This window comes from Miniopterus natalensis, chromosome 15, assembly GCF_054644295.1.
Source record: "Miniopterus natalensis isolate mMinNat1 chromosome 15, mMinNat1.hap1, whole genome shotgun sequence".
NCBI classification, from domain to species: Eukaryota; Metazoa; Chordata; class Mammalia; order Chiroptera; family Miniopteridae; genus Miniopterus; species Miniopterus natalensis.
In genome coordinates this window covers 3,311,738-3,327,698 of record NC_142095.1, presented here as the reverse complement: position 1 = coordinate 3,327,698, position 15,961 = coordinate 3,311,738, and the positions used below count along the sequence as shown (strand labels likewise).

At 57.1% G+C, this 15,961-nt stretch overlaps 1 protein-coding gene across 1 annotated transcript; it reads right to left on the bottom strand.

Moving 5' to 3' along the window:
* Positions 1-2,298: 2,298 nt before the first annotated feature.
* CAMKV (CaM kinase like vesicle associated) lies at positions 2,299-12,693 on the bottom strand. Its single transcript, XM_016202731.2, has 11 exons — positions 12,627-12,693; positions 5,155-5,263; positions 4,935-5,066; positions 4,696-4,770; positions 4,368-4,506; positions 4,130-4,250; positions 3,913-3,988; positions 3,680-3,816; positions 3,442-3,520; positions 3,145-3,232; positions 2,299-2,870 (listed from the first exon to the last, which is right to left on the bottom strand). The coding sequence occupies exons 2-11, from the start codon at positions 5,247-5,249 to the stop codon at positions 2,316-2,318; spliced, it is 1,497 nt and encodes a 498-aa protein (XP_016058217.2). The 5' UTR covers positions 5,250-5,263; positions 12,627-12,693; the 3' UTR covers positions 2,299-2,315.
* Positions 12,694-15,961: the final 3,268 nt, after the last annotated feature.

Sequence of the window (15,961 nt, the reverse complement as noted above, 5' to 3'; positions counted from 1 at the left end):
GCGAGCGGGGCCCCCGCGCTCCGGGCAGTGGCAGACCGTACGCTGGAAGCCCACAGTTCCCACAGACCAAAAGGTTGCTCCGCCCTCCCAGCCCTCGGCTGTGGAGTCATCCTGGAAAGGACACAGGTCCTAACCCCGCGTGATGGACGACCCCCCAAGTTTGCAGGCGGCAAGGCCAAGTACCCTGACTTCAGCTCCTAGCTCCCGGGAGGATCAGTTATGCCCCTGAACTGTAGCAGGGTTGGAATTTTGGAGGCCCAGGTGTTTCACGGACCAGTGATTAACAAAGCCCTTTTTCTTATTCCCACCTCACGTAAGTTATCTTTGGGTCTCCCCTGAGAAGGAGCAGTGGCCCTGGTGAGTTCACCTGGGCCGGTAGGGGAAGGAACAAGTATTCCTAGGAGTTACCACTCAACTCTTTTCAGCAGTCCTACTCCCCTCTCCCCAGAAGAAGCCCCACAATACAAAGCTGGTTTGTCTGCCTGAAGTAGACTCAGCGAATCCTTGGGGCCTATGCGGAAAGCACAAGTGTTGTTCCCGGGAAGAAAGATCAACGCAAAGGGGAGCATAGAACCTTTGTGCAATGCCCACCCTGTGCCCTCTCCCCAACCCAGGGAAGCCCGCTTTGGCTATAGGAAAGGTCTCTCCCTGAGGTAGTTGATGCGTTCTAGATCAATGCCTAAGTTAGACAAAGACTCCTTGTTAAATAGGACTTGTCGTGACAGCAGCCCAGAGATTATTCCTTGGCACAAGTCCTGCACAGGACCCATCATCCATATGGATTACCACAGTCCCAAGGAACCCGTCACCACCATCAGTAACACACTCGTGAGGATGCTTGCACTTTCTACCCAAGCAAGCCACGTGGCATTAAACACAGGCCGCCACCTCTTAACCAGCTTCCAGCCTCTCCCCTCCCCACTGCCTTCCAGGGGCCCCTCCCCAGTAAGACAGAGGAAGCAAAGGTGAGAGGGTGGCCAGAGGCTTTGGCAGGGTGACATTTATTTGCCAGGTTCAGCAGGCACAGTTAGCCCACTGATCTTCAAACACCAGAGCAGACCCACAGGCATGCAGGGAGAAGGGCAGGACCGCCCGCCACCAGAGTGCTGAGCAAGGGCCGGGACCAGAGTGGCTGCCTGCCCAGGCTGTGGTGGGGTCTGACAAAGGGCACCTGCCAGGAGCCTCCATCAGGAAACTAGGGAGTCTTATTCCACTTCCTCATCCCAGCAAAGGAACTCAGCATGGCTCAGAGGCACCTGGGCCTCTCTCTAAGCCCCGATAGAAGGGGCAGTGGGTCAGACATAACAGAGGCTCCTCTCTTTTTTGTTGTTGAAATGGGAGAGAGAAAATCTGCCCATGAAGGGCATACCCCCAAATCAGACTGTGGGACACTGCCATGCAGCAGGCCCCCGGGATGGAGAAGACTGTAAACTGATCTGGAGGGTGGCCATCTGGGAAGGGCCAGGGGACATCAGCCCTTCCTGTTTGGCTAATGGTAAGGACCCAGCAAGGCTGGTGCACTAGGTGCTGGGCCTGCACTGTCCTCCCAGTTCTCATTGCCACATACTTTCTTCTCCTTCCCCGTACAGGCTCATGGACTCAGGGCACAGGGCAACCCACTGCAGGACCCAGGAGGCAGGAAATAGCACAAGGGTCTTGGGAGGGGCTTCCCAGGGACAAAGATGGAAGCTTCTACCCTCCTCACTCGTTTTCATTTCTGAGGACCCCCACAGCTACCAAGCAGTGCCCCAGCCATACGACCAGTCTTGTCTTAAAGCATACTGCTCCAGATTTTTGCATTCTCTATACTGGCCTGTGTCCACTCCTAGAGTAGCCCACATACCACAGGCACATACCTTCACGTGTAGAAGCCTAAGACCGCTGACAGGGCCTCGCTGGAGGACCAGCTCTCAGGGCAAGGCCACCCAAGTTTAGGGCCTGGGAGAGAATGGGACCTGCAGGGCCTGCCTGGGGGGGATTGTGAGGCAGAAGGGAAGGGGAGCAGGGACCTCCTGAGTATCCCTAGAGCAGCATCCCACAGGAACAAAACTGGTGAAGCTAGCGAAAGACAGAAAAGCCACGAGGAATCCATGCAGGGGCTGGGGCCGGTCCTGCCTCTGGCTTTCCCACCACTCACACACATACACACAGGAGATGAGACTGCTCTCCCGTGGCCCCCAGACATGCCCCACATTGAGAGGCAGAGGCTGGGAGGGGAGCGAGGGCATCATGCCAGTGACTCTATGTACAGTGAAAAGCCCCTCATCCACTCTCCCACCCTCCTTCCCGCCCCCGCCCCCCACCAGCCTGCCCACTCAGCTGGTCTCCTCCCTCCGAGCCTCGGCAGAGCCAGCAGCCTCTTCCCCTTTACTAGTGGGTGGAGCCTGGCCTGTTGGGCCCCCTGGGGCTATGCTGTCCGGCTGGGCCAAAGCCGGCTCAGGGGTGGCACTGTTTTGGCTGGTGGGCACAGTGCTCTCTTCCGTGGCTGGTGTGGCTCTCCCATCAGTGGCTGGAGTAGCGCTCCTGTCAGTGGCTGGGGTGACGCTCCCATCGGTGGCTGGGGTCATGCTCCCATCGGTGGCTGGGGTGACACTCCCATCTGTGGCTGGGGTGACACTGCCATCTGTGGCTGGGGTGGCACTACGGTCTGCAGGGACTACACTATCACTCTTTGCAGCAAGAGCAGCATCACCTGCTGTGGCTGAAGTGGCACTGCCCCCAAGAGCTGGGGCAGCTCCACTTGCAGCTGTGGCCCCGCCTGCAGCCCCAGGAGTGGCAGTGTCTGTGGCTGGGGCAGACTGGGCTGCAGCTGTGCTGGACTGCTCTGGCGCCCGGAGCCGTTTCATGAGAGTGGTCACTCGGACAGCTTTCTGAAGGGAGGGTAGTGAGAGAGGCTTAGAGTGAGGCTTAACAGAAGCTGAATCCATCCCTCAGCAAAGGCCAAACCCAGACCACCCCATAGTGCCCCTGGCTGCCTCTGGTCACCCAGGGCTGGGCACCCAGCTGCTCAGCACACCCACTGAAGTAAGCGGCTATAGCTACACTGCGGGTGGAGAGAAGCCTGTGTGTGATGCAGGCAAGAAGCTGTGGCTGCCAGAGGAACACTTGGGATCGTTCCAGGAAAGCGAGCCATCTATGCCTTACCTTCCACTTAGCCCTGGCAAAGTTCTTTTCAATCTGGGCACAGACACCATCCTTGATGTTCTTATCAGAGGCAGCATTGCCAGAAATCCTGAAAAGGGTACAAATGTGTCGGATCTTAAGTACGGCCTTCATGGAGACTCTGCCCAGCCCTTTTCCTTGTAAGATCCAGGGATTTCCAGGCAGACCTCCTGAGCTCTGGCTGCTCCCAAACCCCCACCCAAGGCCTCAGGACGGGGGCTTCGAGGCGTGAGAAGGACAGAGGCCCAGCCTCTCCCATCTTCCTTGGGCCCTGCTCACCACTCGTGGGAGATGGCCTCTTCTGCGGTGATCCGCTGGTCTTGCTCCACCTCCATCAGCCTTGTGACCAGGTCTTTGGCTGGGGACAAAGCCAGGGAGAGGCTAGGCATGGCACCCATCTCACTGTCTAGAGGTGATGGATGGGCTGGGGGGTCGGAGCAGAGTCCAGCAGAGGAGGCTGATGACAGGTCCCCCGCACCAGCCCTTCACTCCGCCCAGATGCTGGGCGTCTCCTCACCCGCCTGTGAAATGTCATCCCAGTACGGAGAATCGAATTCATAGTCGCCAGCCAGGATCTTGCGGAAGAGATTCTTGTCATGGTTCTCATAGTCGTCTTCCTCCACCTCCTCATAGAAAGGTGGGTTCCCCGAAAGCCTGCATGAGAGCCCAAGGGCAACGTCACCCAGGAGGCCGCGGGCGCAGGCCCTCCCCCACCCGGCTGTAAGCCTCTTGGTTCGCCTGTCCACTCACAGGATGTACATGATGACTCCGATGGCCCAGCAGTCCACAGGGCGCCCATACCGCTGCCGGCCGACCACCTCCGGGGCTGCAGGTACAGTTCCGACTGGCTGGTCAGTATCGGGCCTGCCAGGCCTGGTACCACTCACACCCACTTCCTGGGGACTTCCTCCCTACCCAGAGCCACTGAAGGCCATCCCCCCCCACCACTGCCCCCCCTTCTGCTTGCCCAGGTACTCGGGGGTCCCACAGGGCTCCTTGATGAGGCCATTCTCTAGCTTAGCCAGGTGGAAGTCACTGATGACAATCTTGGAGTTCTTCAGCCTGTTGTAATAAACCAGGTTCTCCAGCTGTGGGTGGGCAGAAGACTCCATGAGGAGAGGACCTCAGAGGCTGGGCCGAGGCCCCAAAGCACTGCCCACCCAGGCCAGCTGCCAACTGACCCTTTGACTGGTTCCAGTCCTCACCTTGAGGTTCCTGTGCACGATCTTGAGCGAGTGCAGGTAGGCCACGGCCTCCAGGACCTGCCGCACCACGTTGCTCGTGTCTCGTTCCGAGTAGTAGCCCTGGTCCAGGATCCAGTCAAACACCTCCCTCCCCGTGGCCCTGAGGGACACCAGCCCCTGAGCGCGGCGTGGGCAGGACCAGGGGTGGGGCAGGAGCACTTGGGCAGGCTACCTACACCAGGTAGCTGGCTGGGCAAGGAACAAAGACTGGGACCCCAAGGGTCCAAGAAAGGGGCTTTCCCTGGCTGTAGAGGGTGGAAGGATCCTGGGACCCCAGGCCCACACTCACAGCTCCAGGAAGATGAAGTACTCCTTGCGGGTCACAAAGACATCTACCAGTTGCAAGATGTTGGGGTGTTTCACCCTGGCAGCAGAGAGAAGAGCCAATGGTTAGAGCTGAGTGAACCACTCAGAGAGGCTCTGGCTGCCACTGTGGGCCACAGCACACTAACTGGCCAGAGGCGGGTACCGCTTGAGGCCCCTGCCCTGCTACCTGCCACCCTTCCCAGCCCCAGGCCTCACACTCACATCTTGAGGATGCCTATCTCGTTCTTGGCTGCCTTCCGCACCTTGCGGCCATCCCGCTTCTGGAACTTCTTGCAGGTGTGCAGCTTGCCTGTCGTCTTGTCCTTGGCCCGGAAGATCTCACAGAACTCCTCCCTGCAGCAGGCACCCCGCTCAGCCCTGGCCTCAGCAAGTGCCGCACTCCAGTCCCCTTTCCCAGCCCTGCCCACAGACCGGCACTCACGTTTTGATGACCTGTCCCAAATCATATCTGTCAGTCACCTCTGACGGCTGGTTATAGTTCTTCTTGTCACCCAGAGTCACGCACCCAAACGGCATTGCCAGGCTCTGAGCTGTGGGCAGGACAGGGTCTGGCTCAGCTGTACCGCTCCCCAGTTCTCCCCACTACACTCTGGGAGACCCAGGCTGGCTCAGGCCAAGCCAGAGGCAGAGTCTGAGGCAGGAAGGGCCAGAGGGTGAGGTCAGACTCAGACTCTACCCCTGCTTTTCTGGCCATACCTCCGGCCACTCAGCTTGGCTGCCTGAACTACAACAACCCCCACTTATGAAAAATGTATTAAATTGATAGATAAGGGAATCACTTTATAGTATACACACTGAAAAGATTGATCAAATGATTTCTTTACATTTCAGCTATTTTACAGATGAAAAGGGCTGTAACTACCCACTCAGCTAGTCATCTCTGAAAATCTGATGATACCAAGTGTTGGCAAAGAGGAGAGAACATGAGCACTGCTGGTGGAGGGCAAGTCTCCCCTTTGGACACCAGTTTGCTAAAACTATAGAAGTCAAATAAATCCTCTGAACCAGCAATTGCACTGCCAAATAAATGCCCTACAGAAATGCATATATTTGTGCATCAGGATACTCATACAAGAATGCTCACAGGTCCAATATTCATGATTGCCAAAAACTAGACACAGCCCGAATATCCATCAACATTGTGATATTGTGTATGTACTGTGATATGATCACACAACATCATATTACACAACAATGGAAATGACATAACTATAGCTACACCCAACCACAAGGTGAAGCTCACAAACAGTGTTGAGTGAAAAAGACACAAATAAATATATATACTGATTATATAATCTATAATCAATGTTATATAGAATCGATGTAAAGCTCAAAACAGGCAGAACTAACCTATGCTGTTTAAGGATATAAACATACTGGCAAAACTACAAAGAAATGCTAGGAAATAAACACCCCGAGTCCTTCTAAGAGAAAGAAAGGAGCTGTGATTGAGTCAGTACACCTGGAGGATTCTGTTGGGCCTGTTTCTGAACCTAAGTGGTGGTTTCACAGCTTTATAATAATTTGTAAAAATGTACATAAAAGTTTTGGCACATTCCTAAATTTTGTTATATTTCACAAAAAATGTTAATAAAATTATGGCCGCCCAGCCCTGGCCAAGTTGCTCAGTTGGTTAGAGCATCATCCCAATGTGCCAAGGTTGTGGGTTCGATCCTCAGTCAGGACACATACAAGAATCAACCAATGAATGCATCAGTACGTGGAACAACGAATCGATGTTTCTCTCTCCCTTCCTCTCTCTAAAATCAATTTTTAAAAATTATGGCCACCCAAACTAAAGAATACTTGGTAGTTATTAAAAAGAATAAAGTAGATTGCCCGGCCAGGCGTGGCTCAGCGGTTGAGCGTCGACCTAGGATCCAGGAGATTGCAGCTCGATTCCCGGTCAGGGCACATGCCGGGGTTGCGGGCTCAATCTCCAGTCGGGGGTGTGCAGGAGGCAGCCGAGCAATGACAACTCTCTCATCATTGATGTTTCTGTCTCTCCCTCTCTCCCTCTCTCTGAAAACAGTAAAGATATATTTCCTTAAAACAGAATAAAGTAGATTGAAATATGCTGCTGTGGATGGTCTCTGAGATTTGTCATGAAGTGAACAAGGAAGGAACAGAGTGGCGGGTAAAGGGTGCTTCTATCAGGGTAAATATTTTAAAGGTTTTTTTAAAAATACATCACTTCTTTTACTCTTTTTTAAAAAATGTTTTAATTGACTTTTTTAGACAAAGAGAAAGGGAGAGGGAGAGAGAGAGAAACATCGATCAGTTGCCTCTGCATGCACCCGACCAGGGATCAACCTGGCAACCCGGGTGTCGGCCCTGACTGGGAATCAAACTGGCAAACTTTAAATGCATGGGATGACACTCAACCAACTGAGCAACATTGACCGGGGCTAAACTTTTAAAGTTCATATAATCCTGTTCTGGAAGGACAATCAAGAAAGTAAGAATTCTCTTTGGGGCAAAGAATTGGTGTCAGAGGGGCAGGTTTATATCTTTTGTTCAAGAACTTTCTGTTAGGATTTTTACTATGGTTACTTTTATTGACGTAATAAATACTGCATTCAGGCACAGTGCTAGGGAGATTCTTCAGAAGGAGAACTCCCATCCAGGTAGAGAAGTGAGGAAAGGCTCTGAGGAAGAAGCAGCTTAGGGCCAGGCCTTAGAGAGGAAGGATTTGCCAGGAGGCATGCAGGGGCAATGGTCTGGAAGACAAGGCAGGCCTGCCTAGTGCTCATTGCCAGGGCCCACAGGAGACCTGGGCAGTCAGGTCCAGGGCAGAGGCCCCTGGCCAGGGGTGTTCCAGGCACAAGAGTGAACACATGCAGCTGACTGCAGTGGGGTCCAGGCACTCTGGCTCCTGGGGCATGCCACCTGCAGTGCTCCATCGCCCAAAGGAAAGGCACTCATAGCCCTTGCTCAGACGTAAGTGTCGGGAGGAGAGTTGGTGACAGTGTTGGGACCTTTGCAGAGCTGACCCAGAGTCTTCCTCCATAATGCCTGGCCACCAGGGCTACAGCCAACTCTGCCCTGAGGCTGTAGTCCACCTGCTCTGGCTCTGCTGGCTGCTCACAGGGCCTGACTGGGGCCCTGACGACCTAGATGATCCCCTACCTGGAGTCACTCACAGCCACAGGGTAGTGAAGGGAGGAAGCCACCACCAGAGGAAGGAGCTTGGGTCAGAGGGACTCTGCCAGCTGGAATCAAAGGCCAGGACCCACACAAGCTCCATGGCCAGCCCTGGCTGCTGCTTGATTCCTCCCAGGCAGAGGCCACCCACTTCCCAGCGGTCACAGTCCTGCAAGTTCTCCCTCAAATTTGCCCTCAGCATCAGGGAACAGGTTCCATCATTCCCTCATCTGGGCTGTTTGGGCTCAGGGACTGCAAGGGGATTTCATCAGTGTGAGTTAAGCCAGGGCTTAAGCCATCTTGTGAGGGAGGCACTGCAGAGGTGAAAAGGAGAAGCTCTGAAGATCATCCCCGACTGCGTGTCTTTGCACCACAGTCCCAGCCCTGCTCCTGCGTCTGCCGGGGAGGAGCATGTGGCTGGAATCCCACTCTGACAGCTGACGGCAGAGGCACAGCCACCCACCCCTGCCGGCCACCCATCTCTGTGCCCTAACAATCGGGGAGGGGCTGCATCCGTCCCTCTGTGTGCAGGATTCCCTTCCCTGGCTGGAAGCGAGTCCGCGGGAGGGCTGGAAGGGACCTGTGTCTCAGCTCTGTGGCTTTGCCTACACCGTTCCCTCTAGCAGGAATGCCCTTCCCCCCAGTCTCCCAGCGGTATCCTATTTGTCACGCCAGAGTTATTTATACCATAAAAAAAAACAGCAACTGCCTAAACATCCAACAGGTGACTTGCCAGCAACAACAGTGTCCACTCAGTGGCAGGAAATGTGGGCACTGCCTGTCTTGGCCTCCCTGTGGAGCAGCCTCCACCTGAGCCGGGTGCCGGCACCAGGGCTGAATCTCTTCTTTCACTGTGATTTCTGACAAGGTTGGTTGTGCAACAGATTGTCTAAAACAATCCTGATGCTCCAGACTCAAAATGGCCCTTCTCTGAAATCCCTTCGGCAACCTCCACCTTCCCCCACCCCGCCTCACGGCCCCCTGCTCTGAAAAACCGCGGCTGGGCTGCGAGGTTTTGTATATGCCTGTCCCTGATCTTGGCCCAGCTTCTGGCCATGCACATGCACTTGTGCCCACAGGGACCCAGGGCTGCTCTTGAGGTCTGTCTCCATCACAGAAGCCCGGCCTCTGCCCAGTCACACCAGCCTGAAGCCATGTCTTAGAGCCTCGTGGACAGGGAGAGACAGCTGCCTGCCCACTACCCAGGCTGCCCTGGTCCCGGTCAGTCGCTGCTTCTCCTCACCTAACTCTGCTCACTTGCTTCCACCCCCAACCTGGCCTCAGGGTGAAGAGAGAAGAAAGGGGGCCCTGTGGATTAGCGCCTTGGTCCCCTCCACCCCCACCATGCTGTCATCTGCCACCCACTGCCGCCGCCTGGGAGGCTGCTGGTGCACCAAGCCCCTAGCACCTGCCTGCAATAACGGGGGAGGGGGCTGGCCCCAGAGCTGGGAAAAACAGCCAAGGGACAGCTTCAAGAACTGGAAGGCCAGGCAGAAAAGGTTTGTATTTCTCACCCCTGTGGCCCAGACAGCCCAGACTCAACACCCAACAGCAGGGAGCTCTCCTTCCAGCGACAGGGAACCAGGGTTCGGCCTCAGGTCCTCACTGGGACATGGGAGGGCACAGGAGCCCCAGAGCAGCCATTTCCTTAGAACGTGCCTTCTCCCATTCTCTGCAGAGCCGAATGGTGTGCACAGGGAATGCAGAGCCTGGCACTGGCACTGCCCTCCAGCTAGCTCTAAGGGAGCCTGAGGGCCAAGCTCTGCTCAGTCTGACCCCTGGGCTCAGGCAGTGGAGCCTTAGGCAGCCCTGAGGAAGCTGCTGATTGCAGGTGACCCGGTAGTAAAGGGTTCCCTAAGGGCCCTGCTGCAGGCTAAGGCAAGTCTGACCTAGGGAAAGCCAGAGTGAGACAGAGGCCAGCTCCAGAGGTCCAGAAGTCCCACATGGGAGTCCTGTCCCCTCCTTTTCACAAGGGTCAGCCTGGTTCAGGCCCCACCTTTCGTAGCAAGAAACAGAAGTTTCCTGCCACCCTGCTCCTCTGTATGTGGGGTTCCGCAGCTTACAGCAATCCTAGGAAGGCTAGGAGGGGCCCAGGAGGCCTCCAGCTACCTCCCAACAACTGTGGGCAACACCTCCCGATTTAGTGGCATCTGTGAACACCAGCCTGCAGGCACTCCCTTCCCTTCCCTGCTCTCCTGTCGGGGACTGGGGCTGGGCACAAGCCTTGCAGGGCCCACAGCTAAGGCCTCACCTGCGGGGCCAACGGAAATAGAGACCTCGCGCTCAGGGTCTGGTGTCTGGAGGTGGAGCCAAGCTTCTAGCCCACCATCCAGCTGCTTCAGGGAAAGGGCAGGGAGGTGTCCTAGCTCAGCCTCAGGCCCTAGCTAAACCACTGTCCATATTTCCTGCTGCTGACTCTCCCATCTAATGAGGGAGCATGGAGAGAGGGGCCTCTCCAGTCTCAGGGGTGGCATAGGGTTCGGTACTGCTTCTAGGAAGTTCAGTTCTCAACTGGCTGGCAGAGCCAAGGGGTCCCAATCTTTAAACCCCTGAAAGAAAACCCACTGGGTGCCCTGCTTCCTGGTGGGTGGAGGAGGGGAAATGCAGGGGAAGTCTCAGGGAGCAAAGGGTTGCTATGGTGATGGAAGTTTTAAAACAAGGGGAGGGGGAGGGGAAAGGTATTGGCCAAACCCCTCTCCAAGAATTCCTGAGGTTTGAGCCAGGTTCCTTCCCCTCCAGTTCGGTGACCCTGGTCCCTGTCAAGGATGGGGAAGTGGGGGCGCCGAGAGACTTTTAAAAAGAGAGAGTGGGACAGGGACACAGAGAGACAAAGGCACAACCTGCAAAGGAAGGGAGCAAAGAGGGAGGCAATGGAGTGAAAAGGGAGCAGCCACAGGATACACGAGGGGAAGGTGGGCAGGGGGTTCTGAAGGGGCCTATGGGTGCTCAGCAGAGCCCTAAGGCCTCCATGACCGTGTGCTCTGAACACCTGGGCTAGGAGCTGCCCGGGTGCCTGGACCTTTGAGACTGAACTCTCCTGTGCCCCCCTAATTTGATGTGGGAGGCACAGCCTTACCCCCCGGGAACTGGCCAGCTGTTGCAGTCCCCTAAGTCAAAGCCATTCCTCAGCCCCCTCCCTGTCATCACCCAGCTTAGGTAAGGCAAGTGCCACATGTGGAAGGTAGAGTGTGAGGGATGGAAATGAACCTTGGAGACCTGGCTGCTTCCTTTTACAGCCCCTCCTCTCAGCTGGCCAAGCTCTGCCAGGACTCCCCAGCCACACGCCTCCCCCCTCTGCTATCCTCTCCAGGCCTTGGGTCCCCAGGGCCCCTCTTGCAGCTCAGCCTAATTCTCTGCCACTGCTATCCCCCTCCCAACAGTGCATCCTGTCAGGGGAACCAGAAACAGCACCCTGAACAACCTAGAAACAGGATAACTGCACAGCCCCGCCTCCTCTTGCCTCAGTTTCCTTGGATGGAGATCACGGCCTCTGTGGCCAGGACATGGGCTGGAGAAGAGGGCCAGCTGCAGATATGGGAAAGCAGCCCATGACACCTGGGGGTCCACACACCCCAGGGCCTAGCCTGACACAGAGAGAAGTGGAGACACCAATATCCCAGTTGAGGAAACTGGGGCCCAGCAGGTGGCTAAAGCTGACAGGAATCAGCTGGGGGGAGGGGTGTCTCCCTTGGTGGTCCTTGGAGGGCTCAAAGCCTGGGCCTTGGAGGAGGGTGGCGGTGGAGAGGCTGGCCTGCTGCAGACTGAGCTTTGGGTGAGGGACAGAGGGCCTGCTCCCTGAGAGAGAATCTGTGGAGCAGGCTCTGCCTAGGAGGTGCGGACAAAAGCAGTTTGCAGAGCTGGGGGGGCTGGGAGAGCCTAGGGTCTCTGCCAAACGCCACAGGCTGGGGAGGGCAGAGGCGCACTGGCTCACTGTCCACCTCCCCCCAGCCCGGGGCCCCGCTTCCCACCGCGGGGCCACCCTGACCCCCTTCCCCAGTGCAGCTGACTCGCCCCCGCTGGCACAGCGACACACATGCGGGAGGCACACGTGTGAGCACCAAGCCCCGCACCTCCCGGCAGAAACATGTGCGTCCCCCACCCCCACCGCCCAGCGCCCAGTCGGAGCCCTGGACCCCCAGCTGAGCCCCACGTTGAGGCTTGGAAGCTGGATCTCGGCTCGGGGGGCTGCTGGTCCCCAGGGGCTTGGAGCCCCCTCCCCCCTTCCGGCAGCCCCGCCCAGCCCCCTCCAGGTTGTCTTCCATAAAAAAAAAAAAAAAAGACCACAAAAAACTCTCCGTTGTCATGGAAATTAGTGACTGCTTTGCGCGGGAGGGAGGCGGCCGGGGGTAGCTGGGAGGGGCTGGAGGCTCTGGGCGTCGGGAGGGACCGCTCTGCCCTCGGCCCCTACCCACCCCCACGGGGCGCCACGAAGGTCTGCGGGTTCATGTTTTCACAATTAGGAGCCTAGCGAGACGGGGGGACCGGGATACGCAGGGGGGAGGGGGGCCGGGTAGAGGAGATGCGCCTGGACTTGAGTCTCAGAGGCTTCCCCTGGGACCCCCCGAGCTGTCAGAGGTGGCAGGGAACTTTAGCTCAGCCCCGCACGCCGACCCCCAGGTCTGCAGAGCCCGCGTGCTCTGCCCGTGCCGGGGCCCCAAGTCCTCACGGGGTCCCCGCACGCTCGGGGTCCCGACCCTCGAGCCAGAGACCCAATCCCCCAAGACCACGGCGTGCGTTCGGGGGACGCACCTGCAGCGCCGGCCGATCACGGGGAGGAAGCGACCGCGGGTTCAGCGGGGCGCCGAGGGCTCCAGGGGCGGCGGGCAGAATCCGCTCCGGGCACGCGGGACAGACGCGGCGCCAGCTGCAGCCGCTCCGGCTCGCGAGCCTTCAGCATCTCCCGCCGCTCGCCTGCACCGATTTCGCATCCCGGGCCGGGGGCGGGCTGGGGGCGGGGCCTCCCGCAGCTGGCTCCGCCCCGGCCCTGGTGGAGCCTGAGTCCCACACTCCAAGGCCAGCGGGCACGGGTGGCACTGGCCTTCGGGCCGTGGGTAGGCTCTCAGAGTCTCCCTTAGGCCCTCGAACTGACTGGGCAGCAGAGATCAGAGGGGCCTTCTTGTGTCCGTTGCAGGGGCTGGGGAGTAGGAGGTGTGGGGAAAGCCCGAGCCCTGGAGCAGCACAGGACCCAAAGGGTGGAACCTGCTTGGAAGGACAAGTGGCAAGCTGCTCTACAGACTAGCATCCCCTAGCTGGGAATAGTAAGCACATGGGGGGGGGGGGGGCGTGCCAGTGGCCAGTGAGGGCTCCAAGACCACCCAGGCAGAATCTCCTCCCCACCCCAACCTCCACTCCTACAGGGCCAAAGCTTTTGCCATCCCCAAGCCTGGGCCAGGGTGGCTCTCCCAGTCTGCCCCTGCTATATGGCACCAAATTTCCCAAACTATAAAAAGCACCTATGGCATGGTGTGGAATCTTCTTTCTCCCAGTTATATCATCCTCAGACATTTCGTGAGCAGAATCACCATCTGTGGCCTGGTCTGGGCTATGGGGATACAGACCTAGCCCAGGCCCAGAGGGCAGCTGGAGATCCAAGCCAAGACAACGAAGCCCTACCCTGCCTGGGCTTCTCTGGCTGGGGGCTGACAGACCTAGCCCCTCACTGGAGAAGGCAGAGAACTACCAGGCAGAAGCTCTAAAGGAATCCTTGGCCATTTCTCTGCCCCCTGTCAGGGAACCACATGGACCCAGTGCTTGGCCTGTTCCCCAAACAAGCCCTGAGGCCTTTATCTGAAGGGCAGACTTAGGCTTCTCGATGCCTGGAGCTGGGCTACATTCAATCCAACCCTCCCAGTGAGCCTCTGACCCCATCCTGGGAGGGGTCATCTCCAACCCTCTGCCATATTGAGTCTCCCCTGCATGGCTCCTCCTGGGTGCTGATGTGAGTGACTCCCCAAGTTAGGAAGTTGGAGCTGGAGCTGGAAGGCTCGCCAGAGAAATGACTGCTCAGCCCGGCTGGTGTGGCTCAGAGGTTCAGCATTGACCTAGGACCAGGAGATCGAGGTTCAATTCCCTGTCAGGGCACATGCCCAGGTTTCGGGCTCAATCCCCAGCAGGGGGCGTGCAGGAGGCAGCCAATGGATGACTCTCTCTCATCATTGATGTTTCTATCTCTCCCTCTCTCTGAAATCAATAAAAATATATTTAAAAAAAAAAAAGATCACTCAAGCAAGGCCCGTCAAAATCTGCCTCTGGAGGGGGGTGTTGAGGAGCCCTTCACATCCTTCCCTGGCTTTGGGTAACCTCTTCCAGGCCAGCCTGATGCTACCTTTGGGTGGTCTCAGTCACAGCACCAACCCCACCACTGGGTAGGAATCTCCTGACAAATTGGGTGTCTGCAGGGCAGAGCCTGTGTTTCATCTCAGTCTGCTTAGCTCTTGTCTGCAAAGTGAATGAATGGCCTGGCACTCAGTCCTTCCTGCTGTCTGCCCACTGTCCCTGAAACAATGCTTCTGGGAGTTGTATGGTGCAGCTGAGCAATGGCTTGCTGACCCCACGCACGTCACACGTTTTCTGTCTTTCCTGAAGGTCATGAGTATCCAGGCATGGAGCAGCTGAGCTAAGGAGAGGCTGGAAGGGGGTTTATAGACAGGGGAAGAGGTGGCTTGCTAGAGCCCTGCCTGCTGCTGGCAGTGCTCCACCCCTTCTTGGTCCTGTGCACACTCCACGTGCCTGTGGGTGAGAGCACGTGGCAGGGTGTGTGCGCACACGTGTGAGTGTGTCTGTGTGTACTTTTCTGCTGAAGGAGAAGGCAGCAGCACTGTGTGCAGTGGTGCCCAGGGGCACATATGTCCGCATTCTGTGAGCACCCAGGCATGCTTGTTTGCATGTGCGCATGGACATGGTAGCTAGTCCCTGGAGACACTGGTCCCTGGAGACACTGGTCCCCTTCCTGCATGACACGGGCCTCTGGATTGTGGAGACTGAATCAGGGTGTGAGGGCCGGAAATGGGAAGGTACTGGACCATGCCTGGGGGTGGTCAGGGACTGTGATGACCCTATGTTATTATTGGCTGCTTCTAGTCTCCACACCTAGAGCAGCCCCGTCCTCTCAGGGGTGTGTGTGTGTGTGTGTGGTGGGGAGATGTAACCAGGTCTTTGTCCTTTGTGGAGAAGACAACCTAAAGACAGAACCCGGGGTTGGGACCGAGACATAGCTTATCCCTCCAGCCTCCAGCCAGAGAAGGGCTTCATGGTCTCAGCTTCGATCCGAGGCTGTCCTCTGGGTAGGAAGTAGCAACACCAGCTGATGCCATGCTTCCAGCTCTCCCGGACCATGGATTTGGGTGACAGAGCTTCATTTCTACCCCTACTTTCAGAGCTGGACAAGGTCAAGAACCATGGCTTCTAGGGGTGACAGGAGGCCCAAGCACAAGGCAGAGCTTGGGACAAGAGCAGGGGCGATTGGCATTGGCTTTGGCATTGCCCAATAGCCTCTATGAGGATCTCCTGAGGAGGCCTATACCCTGGCCACCCTGCAGGCAGGAGCTGCCTGGGTTGGGAGGTTGAGAAGGAGAAGGGAGCCCAAACTTGACTGCTCTGGTTCACCTGAGCTGGGCAGTCAGAGAGGTAGGATAATGTGTGAGCCTCTGTATCCACAGAACCTACAAAACAGGCCAGGGTCTCATCCCCTAGCTCAGGTGTACCCCCTCCCCCAGGAGCCAAGACTTATCTCTCCCCTTACTTCCTGCCCCAGGACACTGAAGGCCAGCACATCCATACCCCCTCATGTTCTGATTGGTGGACAGGGGCTCCACCAACCCAGCATAGAGCTCCAGCCCAGGATCTGACTTTAGGAGTAACTGCATTACTGGGCAGCTACCCCAAGAAGCCCAAACTCTAATAGGGACTGTCCCTTGGGGGCAACAAATGCTCCAGGTCGCCAGCCATCTTTGGAACTATTTGGCTGTGGTCTATGTTGCTGGCCTCAGCCCCCTGTATAGAGCCCAAGATGGGGGAGGGCAAATAGTCTTTTGCTCTGGAGCTAGGGGAGGGGGCTGCCCCCCATCATGACTCACTCCAGGCTG